The 14,393-nt window shown below is 28.4% G+C and overlaps 1 protein-coding gene across 2 annotated transcripts in view; it reads left to right on the forward strand.

Moving 5' to 3' along the window:
* The first annotated feature begins 1,506 nt into the window (after positions 1-1,506).
* Positions 1,507-14,393, forward strand: part of LOC129965945 (katanin p80 WD40 repeat-containing subunit B1-like) — a 178,601-nt gene continuing 165,714 nt past the window's right edge. For both annotated transcript variants that reach the window (XR_008784246.1, XM_056080248.1), the window contains exon 1: positions 1,507-1,633. Coding sequence is in view for 1 of the 2 variants with exons in the window: in XM_056080248.1 (XP_055936223.1) it covers positions 1,519-1,633 (115 nt within the window). In the remaining variant the exon portion in view is untranslated. The remainder of the gene's footprint in view (positions 1,634-14,393) is intronic.

Here is a 14,393-nt window from a genome sequence, read left to right on the forward strand (position 1 = left end):
AATAGGATTGCATTTTTAAGAGTTATTGATAAATCATAAACTTTATGTTTTTGATTTTGAAAATTCTAGTCTATAAGCAAATTTGAATCAACGTTGTCGATGTAAAAATGATATAAATATTATCAAGGTGTTTTTTTTTTTTTCTTTCTTACTTCTAATTTTTGTACGTTCATATTAAAGACAAATCCATTACTTAACAATACATTGTAAGGCTAATTTCATAGGCGATCAATAACTTAATTGATATGGCTATATATCTGAGTTTAAATCATATATATATATTTTTTAAATTCATTCGCGGAATTATTTGAAATTGTTATTTTGTACCTTTTTATTCTCTGCTGCGCAAGAAAGAATTATTTCGGAACAAAAATATATAGTGTGCACCTTAAAATAAAAGGTAAGAAAAAAATTTTGAAATAAAATAATATATAAATAAATATAATATATAATGTATGAAAAAATAATAATGTGAGTATTTGGTAGAACTATTACATTTTCGGTGGTAAAAAGGTCTCGGATTCGGAAACGGAGGGTTTCAGGTTCGAGACCCGATTCCACCGAAGAACCGTTGCGTACGTGGGTCTGGTGAACGTTAAATCCGTTAGGGCCAAACGTCCACTTGCTGGTGTGATGTGGAAGTTTGGAGAGGGGGAAGCAAGCTCAGATGTCGTCCACGTCATCTGACCGCGGTTCAAAATTATGAGATGCCTCCCAAAATAGCACTAGTGTTACTTTAAAACGGGAAGTTAATATAACTTAACTAATTATATTTTCGGAAAACTTATCAGCTAATTAAAACCTGTCGATCTTAGTTTATTCAGATATTTTTATTTATTTTAAATCAATATCAGATCTGATTTTTTTTTTTACACTTTGTTCAAAATAAGTAAATAAAAGTTTAATTTCGAAAATGGAAGTATAAAATTCTGAATTTACGTTATGCATTTTGAGCCATTTAATTATTTTTATTGCATAGTAAAGGTGTTTCTAAGTGGAAAATATATTATGCACATTAAAATAAAATAACAAATTAACTTCGAGAATTAATACAGAAAATGGACCCATTCAACATTACAAACAAAATTTCCTAGAACACTGCAGAATCTTCAGTAGCCTCATAGCATGCTTCGAGGTCATCAAACCATTCAGAAAACTCCCCGAAGTAGACAATTTTTCCTTTTCACTATAAGAGACGTACCATTTTCGTGAGAAATCGTAAAAGTGCTCTCCTCGAAAACACGAATCTTCTCGGAAAACGATAATCCAAGAACAGCGCTCTCCGCAGACGATTTCATTCCCATCTCCTTGGATCGTTTCCAGTCACTGGAAACCAAAGAATTATTTATCGACCGACTGAAAAAAAAGAACAGAAGGCCATCGCTGGACATTGAAGCCAAGGGTGTTGGCGAGGCGGTTGCAGAGAGAGGGGGTGGGAGAGCGCAGTCGCGCATTCTAATCAGAGGTTTCGCTAACTTAGGCAGACGACTTTAGCAGTGTAGCGTGAGTGGTGTGGCTATGCGGTGCCTATCCCCACCACGGAGGCAGCCAGGCTCAATATTCTATGTAGAAAAACGACCGGACAATCCTACACCCCCCGACTGGAAAGAAGCGGCTTATTCGGTGCGATGGGGTGAGTATAAAAATGTTATTATTGTTTGATGTTAGTAGAAAAGGAAGGGTCACGTGCATGGGGAATGGGACTACGTGTCTGGTACAGCGTGTTAACGCTAGAGTAAACGTCTGTTTGAAAACACTAACAAATAGCTTTTACTCTTGTAATCACTTTCAAGAAGAAGACTATTAAATGGCTTACAAATAATGGTTATTAAAAAATTGAAGAAAAATTTAGAGTTAGATAAACTATATCTAAACGAAAAGATCCGATTAAGAATTTAGCATATTTGCAATTTTATTATTGTTTGATGTTAGTAGAAAAGGAAGGGTCACGTGCATGGGGAATGGGACTACGTGTCTGGTACAGCGTGTTAACGCTAGAGTAAACGTCTGTTTGAAAACACTAACAAATAGCTTTTACTCTTGTAATCACTTTCAAGAAGAAGACTATTAAATGGCTTACAAATAATGGTTATTAAAAAAATTGAAGAAAAATTTAGAGTTAGATAAACTATATCTAAACGAAAAGATCCGATTAAGAATTTAGCATATTTGGCTTTAAAATTTGAGAAAGCTATAATAAAATATATGAGTTCGAAAGAAAAAAAAACAAGGATGGCATCCAATTTACTTAAAAATCCTTTATTACTTTTTAATAAGGCTAGAAAATGATAATATATTAATAAATAAATAAATTATTTATTAACGTATTTTTATTGTATATTTAAAATCTTTTAAATGAAATTTATATTCGCCAGAAAGTTACCGCAATTAATAATCTCAGATATTTTATAAGAGCGAATTTTTATTCATAATAATTTTTTTAAACTGAAAATTTTATTTTTACAACTATGAAAAAAAAAATCATAAAATTGAAATAAATATTCTATTTTTTTTATTTCAGTTAAATAATTATTTTTCTTGTATGCATGCTAAAATCAGAATTTTTCTAAAGATAAATGAATTTGTAGGTAATAAATAATAATCTTTTTTAAATAATTTAATTTAATATATGTAAAAAATAAATTTATTTATCTCCAGAAACTATTTCATAAATTCATACAAATGGCCATCTAAAATTCTGAATATTGTTTTATCATTTAAAAATAAACTTTTCAATTCATGTAATAACTTGCTGCAAATTTAAAAAAAAATCTCAACTGTATTTCTTGTCTTTTTTCAAGTGCTTGAACTTTAAAATAAATACCTTTTGTATGGTTCAGAATGATGAGGCTTATTTACCGTGATATCTTATAAATTTTATTTTTTCCCCTGGTAAAGTTTTCTAATCTTGAAACACACACTATAACCAAAGATATTCCTCAATACGATATAATACAACAGAGAAATACAATGACAAAAAAAAAAAAATCTCAACGTTACAAATACAAAGTAAACAAAGGACTAATGTTATTGAATACTTTTTTGAGCTTAACAACTCAACTGAAATCAAGAAAAACCATTAATATGAAATCAACTTAATCGAAATATGTAGAAAGGAATTAAAAATAATTCATTTTAAAAATGACAAATATTAAAAAAGGTATAAAGTTATAAAAGAGAAATTTCTTTATCCAGTTTAGTTTATTCCATACTAACCGCCTTTGGCGACCAGCCGGTTCGCCAATCTTAATGCTTGTTAAAATTTTAATAATTAAATATTATATGTAATTTTTACTTACTAGCTACTTTATCAAAATATTTTTAAACTTCAAATTTTGATAGTCATATAATTCACTCATAATATTATAAAGACCTTCAGTCACAACTTAATATGTATCTCTCTAATTTTCTGTTAGCTCCCGTAGAATCTATGCTTTAAATTAAAGTGGAAAGGATTAATCTGCAATTAATATAATATTTTTTTTTTACTGAAATGAAGCATTTTCTTAAATATGAGTACTGAAAGCAGAGTCGCTGATTATTTAAAGCTTATGGGCACTAAAGAATATTTTTCTTAATTTATATATCTCAAGAAGTTTTCAACAAAATTTTCTCAGATTAATCATGAACAGATCGATTAATTAACAATGTTTAGTTTTAAATGCATCAAACACTAAAAAGAAACAACAGAATCGTTTGAAATAATCTGTCGAAAACATATTAAGCCTTCAAAACCAAGTTCGTATCCGTTGAAAATTGTTATCAACAATCAGAACCCAATGCGCATGCGTGAATTTTCTACGCCAATTGGGGTAACGTTATGCAGATTAAAAATTTTTAATTTCCTTTATTCTGTTTTATTTTTATTCAATAGTACTTCAGAATGAATCTGAAAGATCGATTCATTAACAATGTTTAATTTTAAATGCGTCAAACATTAAGAAAATAAACAGAATCGTTTGAATAAGCGGCCGAAAATTTGTTAAGCCTATCCTCTTCAGCGTTGGAAAAAAAACCTGAAGCCTTACTCATTTGGCGGTAGGGAAACGAAAAGATTCTTTTGGCGGGAAAGTTAGTTTTTAATTATTATTTAAAATTCTAATTAAAAACTCAAGAAAGGGACCCCAGGTGCACATTCCCGACCTCCAAGGTGTGCATGTGCCAAATTTGGTAGCTGTAGGTCGAACGGTCTAACCTGTAGAGCGCCAACGCACGCACGGACACACACACGCACACATTGAGCGTTATATAAGTATAGATAATTTCTTAATTTATTCCGCATGCGCACTACGTTGCCTATTTCTTAATTTATTATTTAATATTCCTTTAGTATATAAATTAATTGCGCGTGCTCAATTTATATTCTAAAGGAATACTTGCGCATGCGCATACGAGAAGGTATCAAACTAAAATTGTGTATTTCATTTTAGTTTGATACCTTCTCATTTTGAAACTAGTTTCAGCGCCGCCAATTTATATCAAAAATAAGTACTGGATATGGTCAAACTGCATAAAAATAAGTTTAAAAAATATATATTGAAATTTATTTGTTTGTAAGGAACTAATTTCAGAATAAGATCACGTGACCTCTTTTGATGTGTTATCGTTCGAAACACTATGTGTTGTATAATGGCTGGTATGCCAAAGAAAATGAATTAAACGATTACTTCTTTGTTCTTCCTTATAACTGCCAAAAAAATAAATTTTGAATTCTTAAATACTTTCCTGTTAAATGAAATTGTATGGATTGACAGTATGAAAATAGAAGAGTATTTTTTTCTCAATTGTGTGGTAAAACAAAACTTTCAAATATTACAATACATGGACCCGGCAAAAAAGCGAATATCTTGACATTTTCAAAATAAAGCTTTTGATTTATGCAATTCAAAAACCGCTAACAGTAAGGAAAATACTATTACTAACTTGTTCAACGCAGATTTATCGAACTGTTAAATGACTCCATATTAAAATATTAATTCTTTAATTCATTATGATATATTTCTATACATGATTGAAAAAATAAATAAAATGGTCATATGCATATTAAACTTATTTACTCCTTCGTTGCATGATTTATATTATAAAATAAAAAATATATGGAAATCAAAATAAATGAGAATAAAAAAATAATTCAAAAAATTTGAACTTAATTTTAAAAAAAAATTATAGCGATAAATTGATTCAAAACACACACTAATTGCTTAACCGAATTTTTTTTTTTCTTATGAGCAAATATACAAAGGATAGAAAAAGAAAAATTTCAGAAAATTTAAACTTCAAATTTTGTCAAATCTCCACATTTCAAACTTTTTTAAATACAAAAAAAAATCAATAATGTCTGCCTCTCAATGTATGAGTTATCTCAAAAACTCATTAAACGTGAGTGTTGAAATTTCATACATAATCTTAACAACAAATTTAAAGATTTCTCACGAATTTCGGACGAAATCTCGGAAGGAGGTTTATCTCCTTTCTGTCAGTATGCATGATGACTTAATAACTTAAAAAAAACAACACGTGTTGTATAAATGAAATTTGGTGTACATGTTTATCAGTAGAATGATGGATGTGTATTAAATTTTAGATCAAATCTTTTATAGTGGGGACCATTTGTTGGTATCTATATTCATATATGAACGTGAAAACTCAATCAATGACGCTGGTTCCTCTAAATTTTCGCGCATACCCAATAACAAAAGTGCTATTTCTCTCATGTCGCATAATATTGTGACCTTGGGAAAGGTCATGAAGTCATGAATTTCTGTCATGTCATTGACGGAATAGTTAGGAAATATTGAGCTTTGGCTCGAATCCAATATATTTATTGAATCAAAATCTTATGATTTTTGGCGAGTTTTTTTTTTTTTTCTTGATGGTAAATTTCTTGAACTTAGCTAATACACAAGAATGTACACATGTCTTTTTCAACCAATCGAATCTAAAATTTGATATAAAAATATATTTTAATTACAAGATCACATGCCAAATTTCATTTATTTAATCCTCTGAATTTTTTAATTATTGAGGGTTTTTTAGTTATGTTGACAGACAGTCAACCACTTGACTGATTTGGTTTCGAATGAGGCACACTAATCTACATTTTACCAAATTTTATCTATCTAGCTTTTTACTTTCTGTAATTATCATATTCACTTGTACTCAGACAGGCGGTCAGACTGATTTTCTGTGAATAGATTTCGTTCAAAATGGATGAAAATTTACAATTTTTGTGTGAGCAGCATATATTAAATATAATTCTATAAGCCTGACGCGTTTTCGAGTTGCTATGTTCACAGAGTGACAGACAGACAGACAGACAGACAGATAGACATAATTCAATAAAAACAGTTTCCGGACTCAGGAAAGTCTGAAACGAGTAGATTCATCAACATTTCGAGTTCGAATTTTCTGATTTTTGCAGTATTTTTCCTTTATGTTCTTCTTATAAAATGTATTAAAAATGCAAGGACTTTGATAAATAAAAGTTGTTATTTAATCTTGTGGATAAAATTTGCAGACCTGTGTTACATTTAGAACCCATTCGGTTTAAGAGAAAATGCCCAAAAGGAATAATCAGCTTTCTTTTTATATTTCGATGCAGAAAACGGGCCCTACTGTGTCACTGTGACGTAAGTCGGAGCTGAAGGGGGGAGGAGGTATTTATGCTTACAGACTGCACTTACTTTTGAGGATCTTCCGCCTCCCTTCCTACTGCAGCTGGTAGTAATGAGCCAGGATAGAACCTGGAACCTTGTGGTTCGCAGCCCAGTAACATAACCACGATACAAAAGCAATTGCTCGGGTAGCGTAGCTGTTAACTGGCTTATAAGCTATTCATTACACTATATTACCCCAATTCCATTTGGCTGTCAGAGGATGTAGAATGGAATTGTATGTGTATACAAGAAAGTTGAGGAAAGATTGCTCCCACTTGTTTTTTTTATTAGATACAATACAATTTTATTCATACGTCATATTTAATTGTATTATTAATTATTTGACACAGTTGCTCCTACGGAAGGTGCTTGATTGGCTTTTATGGAAGGTCTGCAAGCCAAACTATTTTATATGGGTATTTTAAGCATACTTTCGTGCACAGATTTCTGGATAATAATTAAAATAAATTCCTAAGAATTAATTAATTTAAAAAATTATAAAAAAACACGTAATATATTATACGTATGAAAGTTACTTAGTATGTGTAATTTTTTATCACAACTCTTAACCCCTTATCAATTAAAGTGTTAAATATCATACGCAATATAATTGATGCATAACTTTTATGCTTACACGGCTACAATAGAGTTTAATTGACTTACTGTAAAAGTAGGAAATATAAATATTCGTTGAGCTACCATAACAATACAATACTTTTAAAAAGTTAATAATGCGAATTTTTAGCGGAAATTAATCTGTCGAATACAAATTATATATAACTAAGATGAAAAATAAGGAGAACTTTATCCCATGTAGAAGCAGGGTTTCTAATTTTTCTTTTTTTATTGTAATTTTTTATAACATGGTTTGAGTCATTTGCCTTTTATTTTTGAATTTTATTAATTTTCTTTATTCATGTTTGTTAGGATTATTATTTTATTAGTTTAGTTTTCGCTTCCTACTATAATATTCAATTTATTTGTAAAGTTTTGAAACAAAACTCTTGTATCCCACACTTTATCTTATGAATGAACAAATTCGGAAATCTATTAAACTTTCTAAACGGTCCTTAAAATTTAAAGCAGCTGTTAAATTATTAAATATAAAGAGTACTAACCCCAAATATTTATCATTTTCTATTTCCGTCCTTGTAGCATAAACATCTTGAACAAAGCCGTGAAAGCCATCGCGTTTTGATTTATGTGTTTTTGATTTATGGGATTATTTGCACAGACCTAAATATGGTTGATCGAAGGATGGATTTGATTCAAAATTTGACCTGGGTTTTTATATTTAAAATTGAGAACAAAATTTTTTATGTAATTTTTTTAACGTTTTTCTAATTATCGTTTCTTTTATTATTATTGCTATATGCGAAAATTTAATAGACGAAAGTTATTTATATTTTTCTCAAGCGATTGAAATAAATTCAAAACAAAACTTTTTACCATGTTTATTTTATCATTTTTAATATTATTTTCAATAATATAGCAACATTTATTATCTTCCATTTAGGAACAGTTAACAGCTTTTATTTCGAGAGTAATTCATTTTATTTCTATTCTTCTGATATTGATGCTATACAGACTGCTATTGCTATTTCTCGTTGCCATGACAGCAGCAATAACATAATGAAACAAAGTAAAGAGGAAAAGCTTATTCCTCACAGAATCGATATTTAGCGACGTTTCTAATAGATAAATAGATAAATAGTTGAAAGAATCATTAGATGACTCTATTTAAATCTCTGCAAATTTTTAAGTTTTATTTCTTTAATTTTATTTTCTGTACTCCTTTTCTATACTGTAGACGGTTTTACAAATATTGGATTTTAATAAAATGAATATAAACCTTTTTCCTTTGCTTGCAGATATACTTTAGTATTTCAAAGCATATCATTTTAAAATCTCGATTTTAGAACATGCAAGAGCTTAGAGAAATAGAGAAATATTCTCTAAATTAATAAAGATATATATTCTTCGTCAGATAAGATTAGTTAAGTTGATAGTTAAAAAAATCTACTTATAATTTATCCATTATCTTAATGGAAGGAAATGTGTGAAACTGCAGTAATTCTCATCGTCTTGTCTATTTAAATTATATTCATACAATATAAAATAAAGCAACTTTGTCAGTAAGGCAATTAAGCATTGGTATTTTTTGTTTCAGTTCACTCTATATGACACAAATTATATTTTTGAAATTCACATGCCGAATTTTAAAATACCTTTCTTCATATTCTTTATTCATTTTATCAAAATTACTTTCAGTAATAATGTAATCATATATGAAAAAAAATATTTTAAAATCTATTTGTTAAAATTTAGATAGCTAATCTTATTTTTATTTTTGATAAATATACTTAACAGTCTTCAGTAAATATAGTTACTCATAAGTTATTAAGATAAAATAGAAAATAGAAAAATAACAATAACAATGTTTTATTCAATTACATAAAATGTGCTTATAACTTCATAGAAATCTTTATCTAATTCTGATTTGCAGAATTTTTTTAAGTTTCCCAAATTTAAAGGAGTATTGAAAAGCTGCTTCATATATTCAGTGATGATATTCATAATTCATATATTCAAAAAATGTCCCACTTCATATATGTAAAAATGAATCGTCTGCGATTAGAAAACTCTTCTCAAAATATAATATATTTTAAAAAAGATGTAAGAAGAGGATCTTAATGGAAAATCGGTGATGGATTTAGACTTAATGATGCTATTTTGTTTATTTGTTATTAATTATATTTCGATAAATATAATATGGTTAATTATATTTCGATATTCGATAAATATGATTTTCGAATGCCTTTTGAGTTAAACTGGAAGAAAAAAGTTAAAAAGTATATTGATAGTGAAATAATAAATCTCTATTTAAAAATCCTTTTTATTTATAGCATTTTTAATACTTCAAACGCGGGTAACAGTAAAGAGAAAATAGGAACCTCAATCATTATCTTGTGTAGTTTATACTTAAATCCTACAGTATTCAGAATGCATAAACTTCATTAGTATCGATATTTAATTAAACTTAATATATAGCCAAAATCTTTTCACAAAGAAAACGATTGATCCAAGCAAAGGATATTTTAAAAAAGAATTTTGATAAATATTTAATTTCATCAAAAAGATAACAAAATCAATTCATTTTATTTGTATTAATATACAGAAAATAGCATGAAACTGTATAACTTGCTCTGTTTTTATCATAACGATGCAGATGAAAATTCAAACTCGTGTTTTTATAATATGTTGTTTCTAGACATTTAAAGTCTAATACTAATAAAGCTGGATGCATGGTTGTTGGCGTTCTGTAAGTTTGACTGTTTAACTTAAAACTGCCAAATTTCACTCATATATATTTTGGAAAGTAAAAATGTGCATCTCGTTGTGATTTTGTTTCAAATTTTAATTAGAATTTTAAAAAATAACTGAAATTTCGAAGCTTGTTTACCATAGTTTCCCTAAATATCATAACACAGAAGTGAATTTTATGTCACCTTGAAATTCAAAAAATATCTTTTCCATGATATCCATTTTTCTCCTTTATTATATTTTTTAATTATTTTTTAAATATTATAAACATATTTTATAACAACATGCTTCACAGTTTTAGCGAAATTAAATTCTTTTTTATCATTGATTCTGATATTTCACACTGATTTGTTTTTCATTATTGATGATCAAGATATGACGATTAAACTTATTTTTCTATGTTATTAGGTTTCTGTATAAGGTATCAATGCTTTTCAGTATTTAATGCTTTTTAAAAATCGTTTGAAATTTGTTGTAATTACAATTAAGGTTTCTATTCCAGATTCAAGCAATGACAAAATTATTAAATATTACTCTTTTTTAATATTACTTTCTACTTTTTTTAATATTACCATTTTCAAATGTTACTTTTTTTTGTCATATAATTGAATGTATGAAAGTATATAAGGAAACTAAAAAATACATTTCAAATTCAACAAAAAGTAGTAACGTTTCTGAAATAGTAGACGTTGTAATACCATCAAACTTTGAAGTTTAAAAGCATTTCACAGAGGAAATAATTAAGGCCAAGTTACCAAAATTATTTAATTGAAATTTGTTGCTCCTTTTACTTCTGGCCCTCCAAATCATCATCAAAGATTGCTAGTAAATATTATATCCCAAAATTTTTCTTTCAAAAAATGAGAATTTATATAATATTATATCAGTTTTAAAGCTACAATAGATTTACTTGTGGAGTAGAATATTTCCAAACTACTGCAAAATATCAAAAATTATATGTGAATCCACACTATCTTTTTAATCCCTCTTACTCAATCATCGAAAGGATTTCTGATGAAAGCAGATTTACTTCAAGGCATCTACGCGGAAGTGGGCGTGGGTAAATTGAGTCTTGATTTATGGTTCTATGACTCAGAAATCAAAAATCAAACATCTGATCACTACAGGTTTCAGTTGCTATAAAGGTAAATACTGTTGCAGAATTATAACATTGCTTCCCCTTTATGTTAATTTTGTTGTTGTAAAGTAGGATTTACAAATATTCTTAATGGATAATTCAATGACCCCTTTCCCACATTATGGCGACCATGAAATAGTTTTAGAGTCAAAAATGAAATTTCTGGAAAATGCAAGATTAATAGCAGTATATTATGAATTTAGATTCTATTGAAAAATCTGACGTGACGAACGGCTGTCGGAAAGCACATATAAATTCGAGTGGATGAAGAGATTTACTCAATCACTCGTTAAAGTTGTGTTCACAGAGCGATCATTCTTGCCTTTAACGGTGAACTTAATGTTTTCTAATTTCTACTAGTGCGAGTCTCTTTGAACATCTTGTTTGTATTCTTGTTACCTTTGCTACTTATTTCAAGAGGTAAAGGGCCATGTTTCTTAATTTGGCTTAATGATCTCCGTTCACCTTCCATCCACGGGACGATTTTCGTAACAATTTAATAAGCATTAAAAACAACTTAATCGTATAAAGTGTTAAAAGGAATTTTGATAGTGACTAATTTGATGAATGTCAAATTGCCCGTTTATGCAATGGACCTCTAGAGAAATCGAGTTTCCAACCCGAAGGATCCCATGACCTCGAAGCTGAAAATTAATCATCGGGCTACCACAAATTTAACTCACAATGCTGGAAATATTCATATAATTATATATATTAGAAAAAATTAGCAACATAAATGTCAATTATTGTTTCTAATTGAAACATTGTTTTTTCTTTTATATGTCAAACCTTTCTTACATATATTATAATTCAATAAGAAAATTACTCATAGAAAAAATACTTATTCGTAATATTCTATGGAGGATTTGTGGTGGTAACCTCATAAGCCAGATTGCAACCTCCGTACTAGAGTGATCACTTTTGTCTAGTGGTTATGTTACTCGGCTATGAATCCCAATGTTGCGAGTTCGAATCTCAAACAAGCACAGACTCTTAGTTGTATTGAAACTGGCAACACGTTTTAAAATACATATAATTTCATTTTATTAAATAATAGAGAAAACTAATAATATAGCAAAAAGTGATAATAACCTTTAGATATTTTTTAAATATTATTTCCGAAAGTGTTTTATTTGAAGATTTGTTTGCGGGAGACATCAATGCAGTATTATAAAATAATTTTTTTCTGTTCTTCTATTTGGAGTATGAATATTATACTTAAGTGAAAGCTACAATAAGTGGTTGATGCAATTTAATTCTAAGATCTGTAATTTATCTTAATATCTTATAGTCTGATGAACAATATAATGGTTGTATTTTTTTTCTTGAATTTGCATTTGTTAGTTGGTTTAGAAAGATGAACAATTTTTTTCTACGATTCTACGAAAGATAAATTGTAGAAAAATATAACAAGGTTATTTAAATTAAAACCGCTTTCAAATAAGCGATATTTTATTCATTAGCTTCAAGAAGTATTCGAACACCTACGAAAATAAACCGGGACGTGGGTGTCTCTTTTTTGAATTATTATTGATTTAATATAGTTATAAAAGTCCTTAAATAGAAAAGTTAACACTTGGAATTTATTTTGAAACTCTAGAGATAATCTTATTTTCTTTCTTTTTTTTTTCCGGATATCTCCCTTTTTTGAAAGATTTCTGCACGTTCCCTTCACATCAATATTTGGCACGATGCCTTTAAAGGGTATGAACAATTATCGCTGGTTTTTTATGGACTGATATCTTTAGTGTATATTCAAAATATCACGTTTAGTTTTAAGTACGGTAACTGAAATATGGTAAGTAGAGTAAGTCACTTGAACGGTGGCGGAGTATTAGTTTTTCATGAACTACCTAACACAATTGAAAAGAAAGAACGAAAACTTCAATTTTAATTATAAAATCATTCAGTGGCTTTCATTTTTTTGAACTGCCAAATTTAGCAGTATTTCCGAAATTTATAATTATTTTTAGAATTATAATTACTTATTGACTGTTATAAGTGGTTGACTGTTGACTTATTGACTGTTATTGTTTATAAATATTATAAATAAAAAGCAAACTATTTATTGAGCTAAATTGTTAACTCATAATAGCTTAAAATTCCGCAAACATTTGATGCTTTGAATATATTCTTAAATGGAATTATATTCATTTAGAAATAAATGTTGCAAATGATGATAATGAATATAAAAAATAGAAAATTGTGAATTGTGTGAAATAAACAGTGAATTTGACTACAATTCTGATTAATCTATATTATTTATATCAGTATGTTGATCCGTTGTGATTTTTATTATCCGAAATTTATAATTATTTTTAGAATTATAATTACTTATTGACTGTTACAAGTTGTTGACTGTTGACTTATTGACTGTTATTGTTTATAAATATTATAAATAAAAATCAAACTATTTATTGAGTTAAATTGTTAACTCATAATAGCTTAAAATTCCGCTAACATTTAATATTTTGAATATATTTTTAAATGGAATTATATTTATTTTGAAATAAATGACGCAAATGATGATAATGAATATAAAAAATAGAAAATTGTGAGGCATTAAAAATTAAAATAAACAGTGAGCTTGACTAAAATTCTGATTAATCTATATTATTTATATCAGTATGTTGATCCGTTGTGATTTTTATTACCTGCTAATATTTAATGAAACATTATTTTTTATCTTTTACTATACAAATAAAATTCTTTATTTCTGTTATTATCGATGTCTGTGCTCTTTTTTAGCTTTAGAGCTTTTCATTTCATTAAAAAATGGCATTGAAAATTATATGCAGTTAATAAAACCATCCTAATAGGAATTTTGAAGTGCAAATTTGTCAAGCCATGTCTATAAAACGCTCGTGCTCATTGGTCAGGAGTTCCAATTCGAGAGTTTAATTGCGTGCCCACAGGTTGTTCTACCCAGTGGACATAGTCAGAGATGCCTTTTAATGAAGTGATACATCATTCTGTCTGCATCGATTGCTGGCATAATTCACTTCACTTCCGCTCTTTCACACGGAAGTAGACCACATAGAAATGTGATTGCTCCCTCGATAGGAGAGTTTAACAAATTTCGAGGAATATAGTCTTGTGCATTTTCAACGTTTCATTGAAAATTTTAATGAGGGGGGGGGACGCATTATGGCTCATCTCTCGAATGAAACATTCAAGCATATTTGTAAGCATAAATGACTTAGTTGATGGAAAATAAATTAAAATGTATACGAATTTGGAATCGTCCATGATTTATGTAATCAAAATCAAACTGG

This window comes from Argiope bruennichi, chromosome 4 (assembly GCF_947563725.1).
Source record: "Argiope bruennichi chromosome 4, qqArgBrue1.1, whole genome shotgun sequence".
In the NCBI taxonomy this organism is placed as follows: domain Eukaryota; kingdom Metazoa; phylum Arthropoda; class Arachnida; order Araneae; family Araneidae; genus Argiope; species Argiope bruennichi.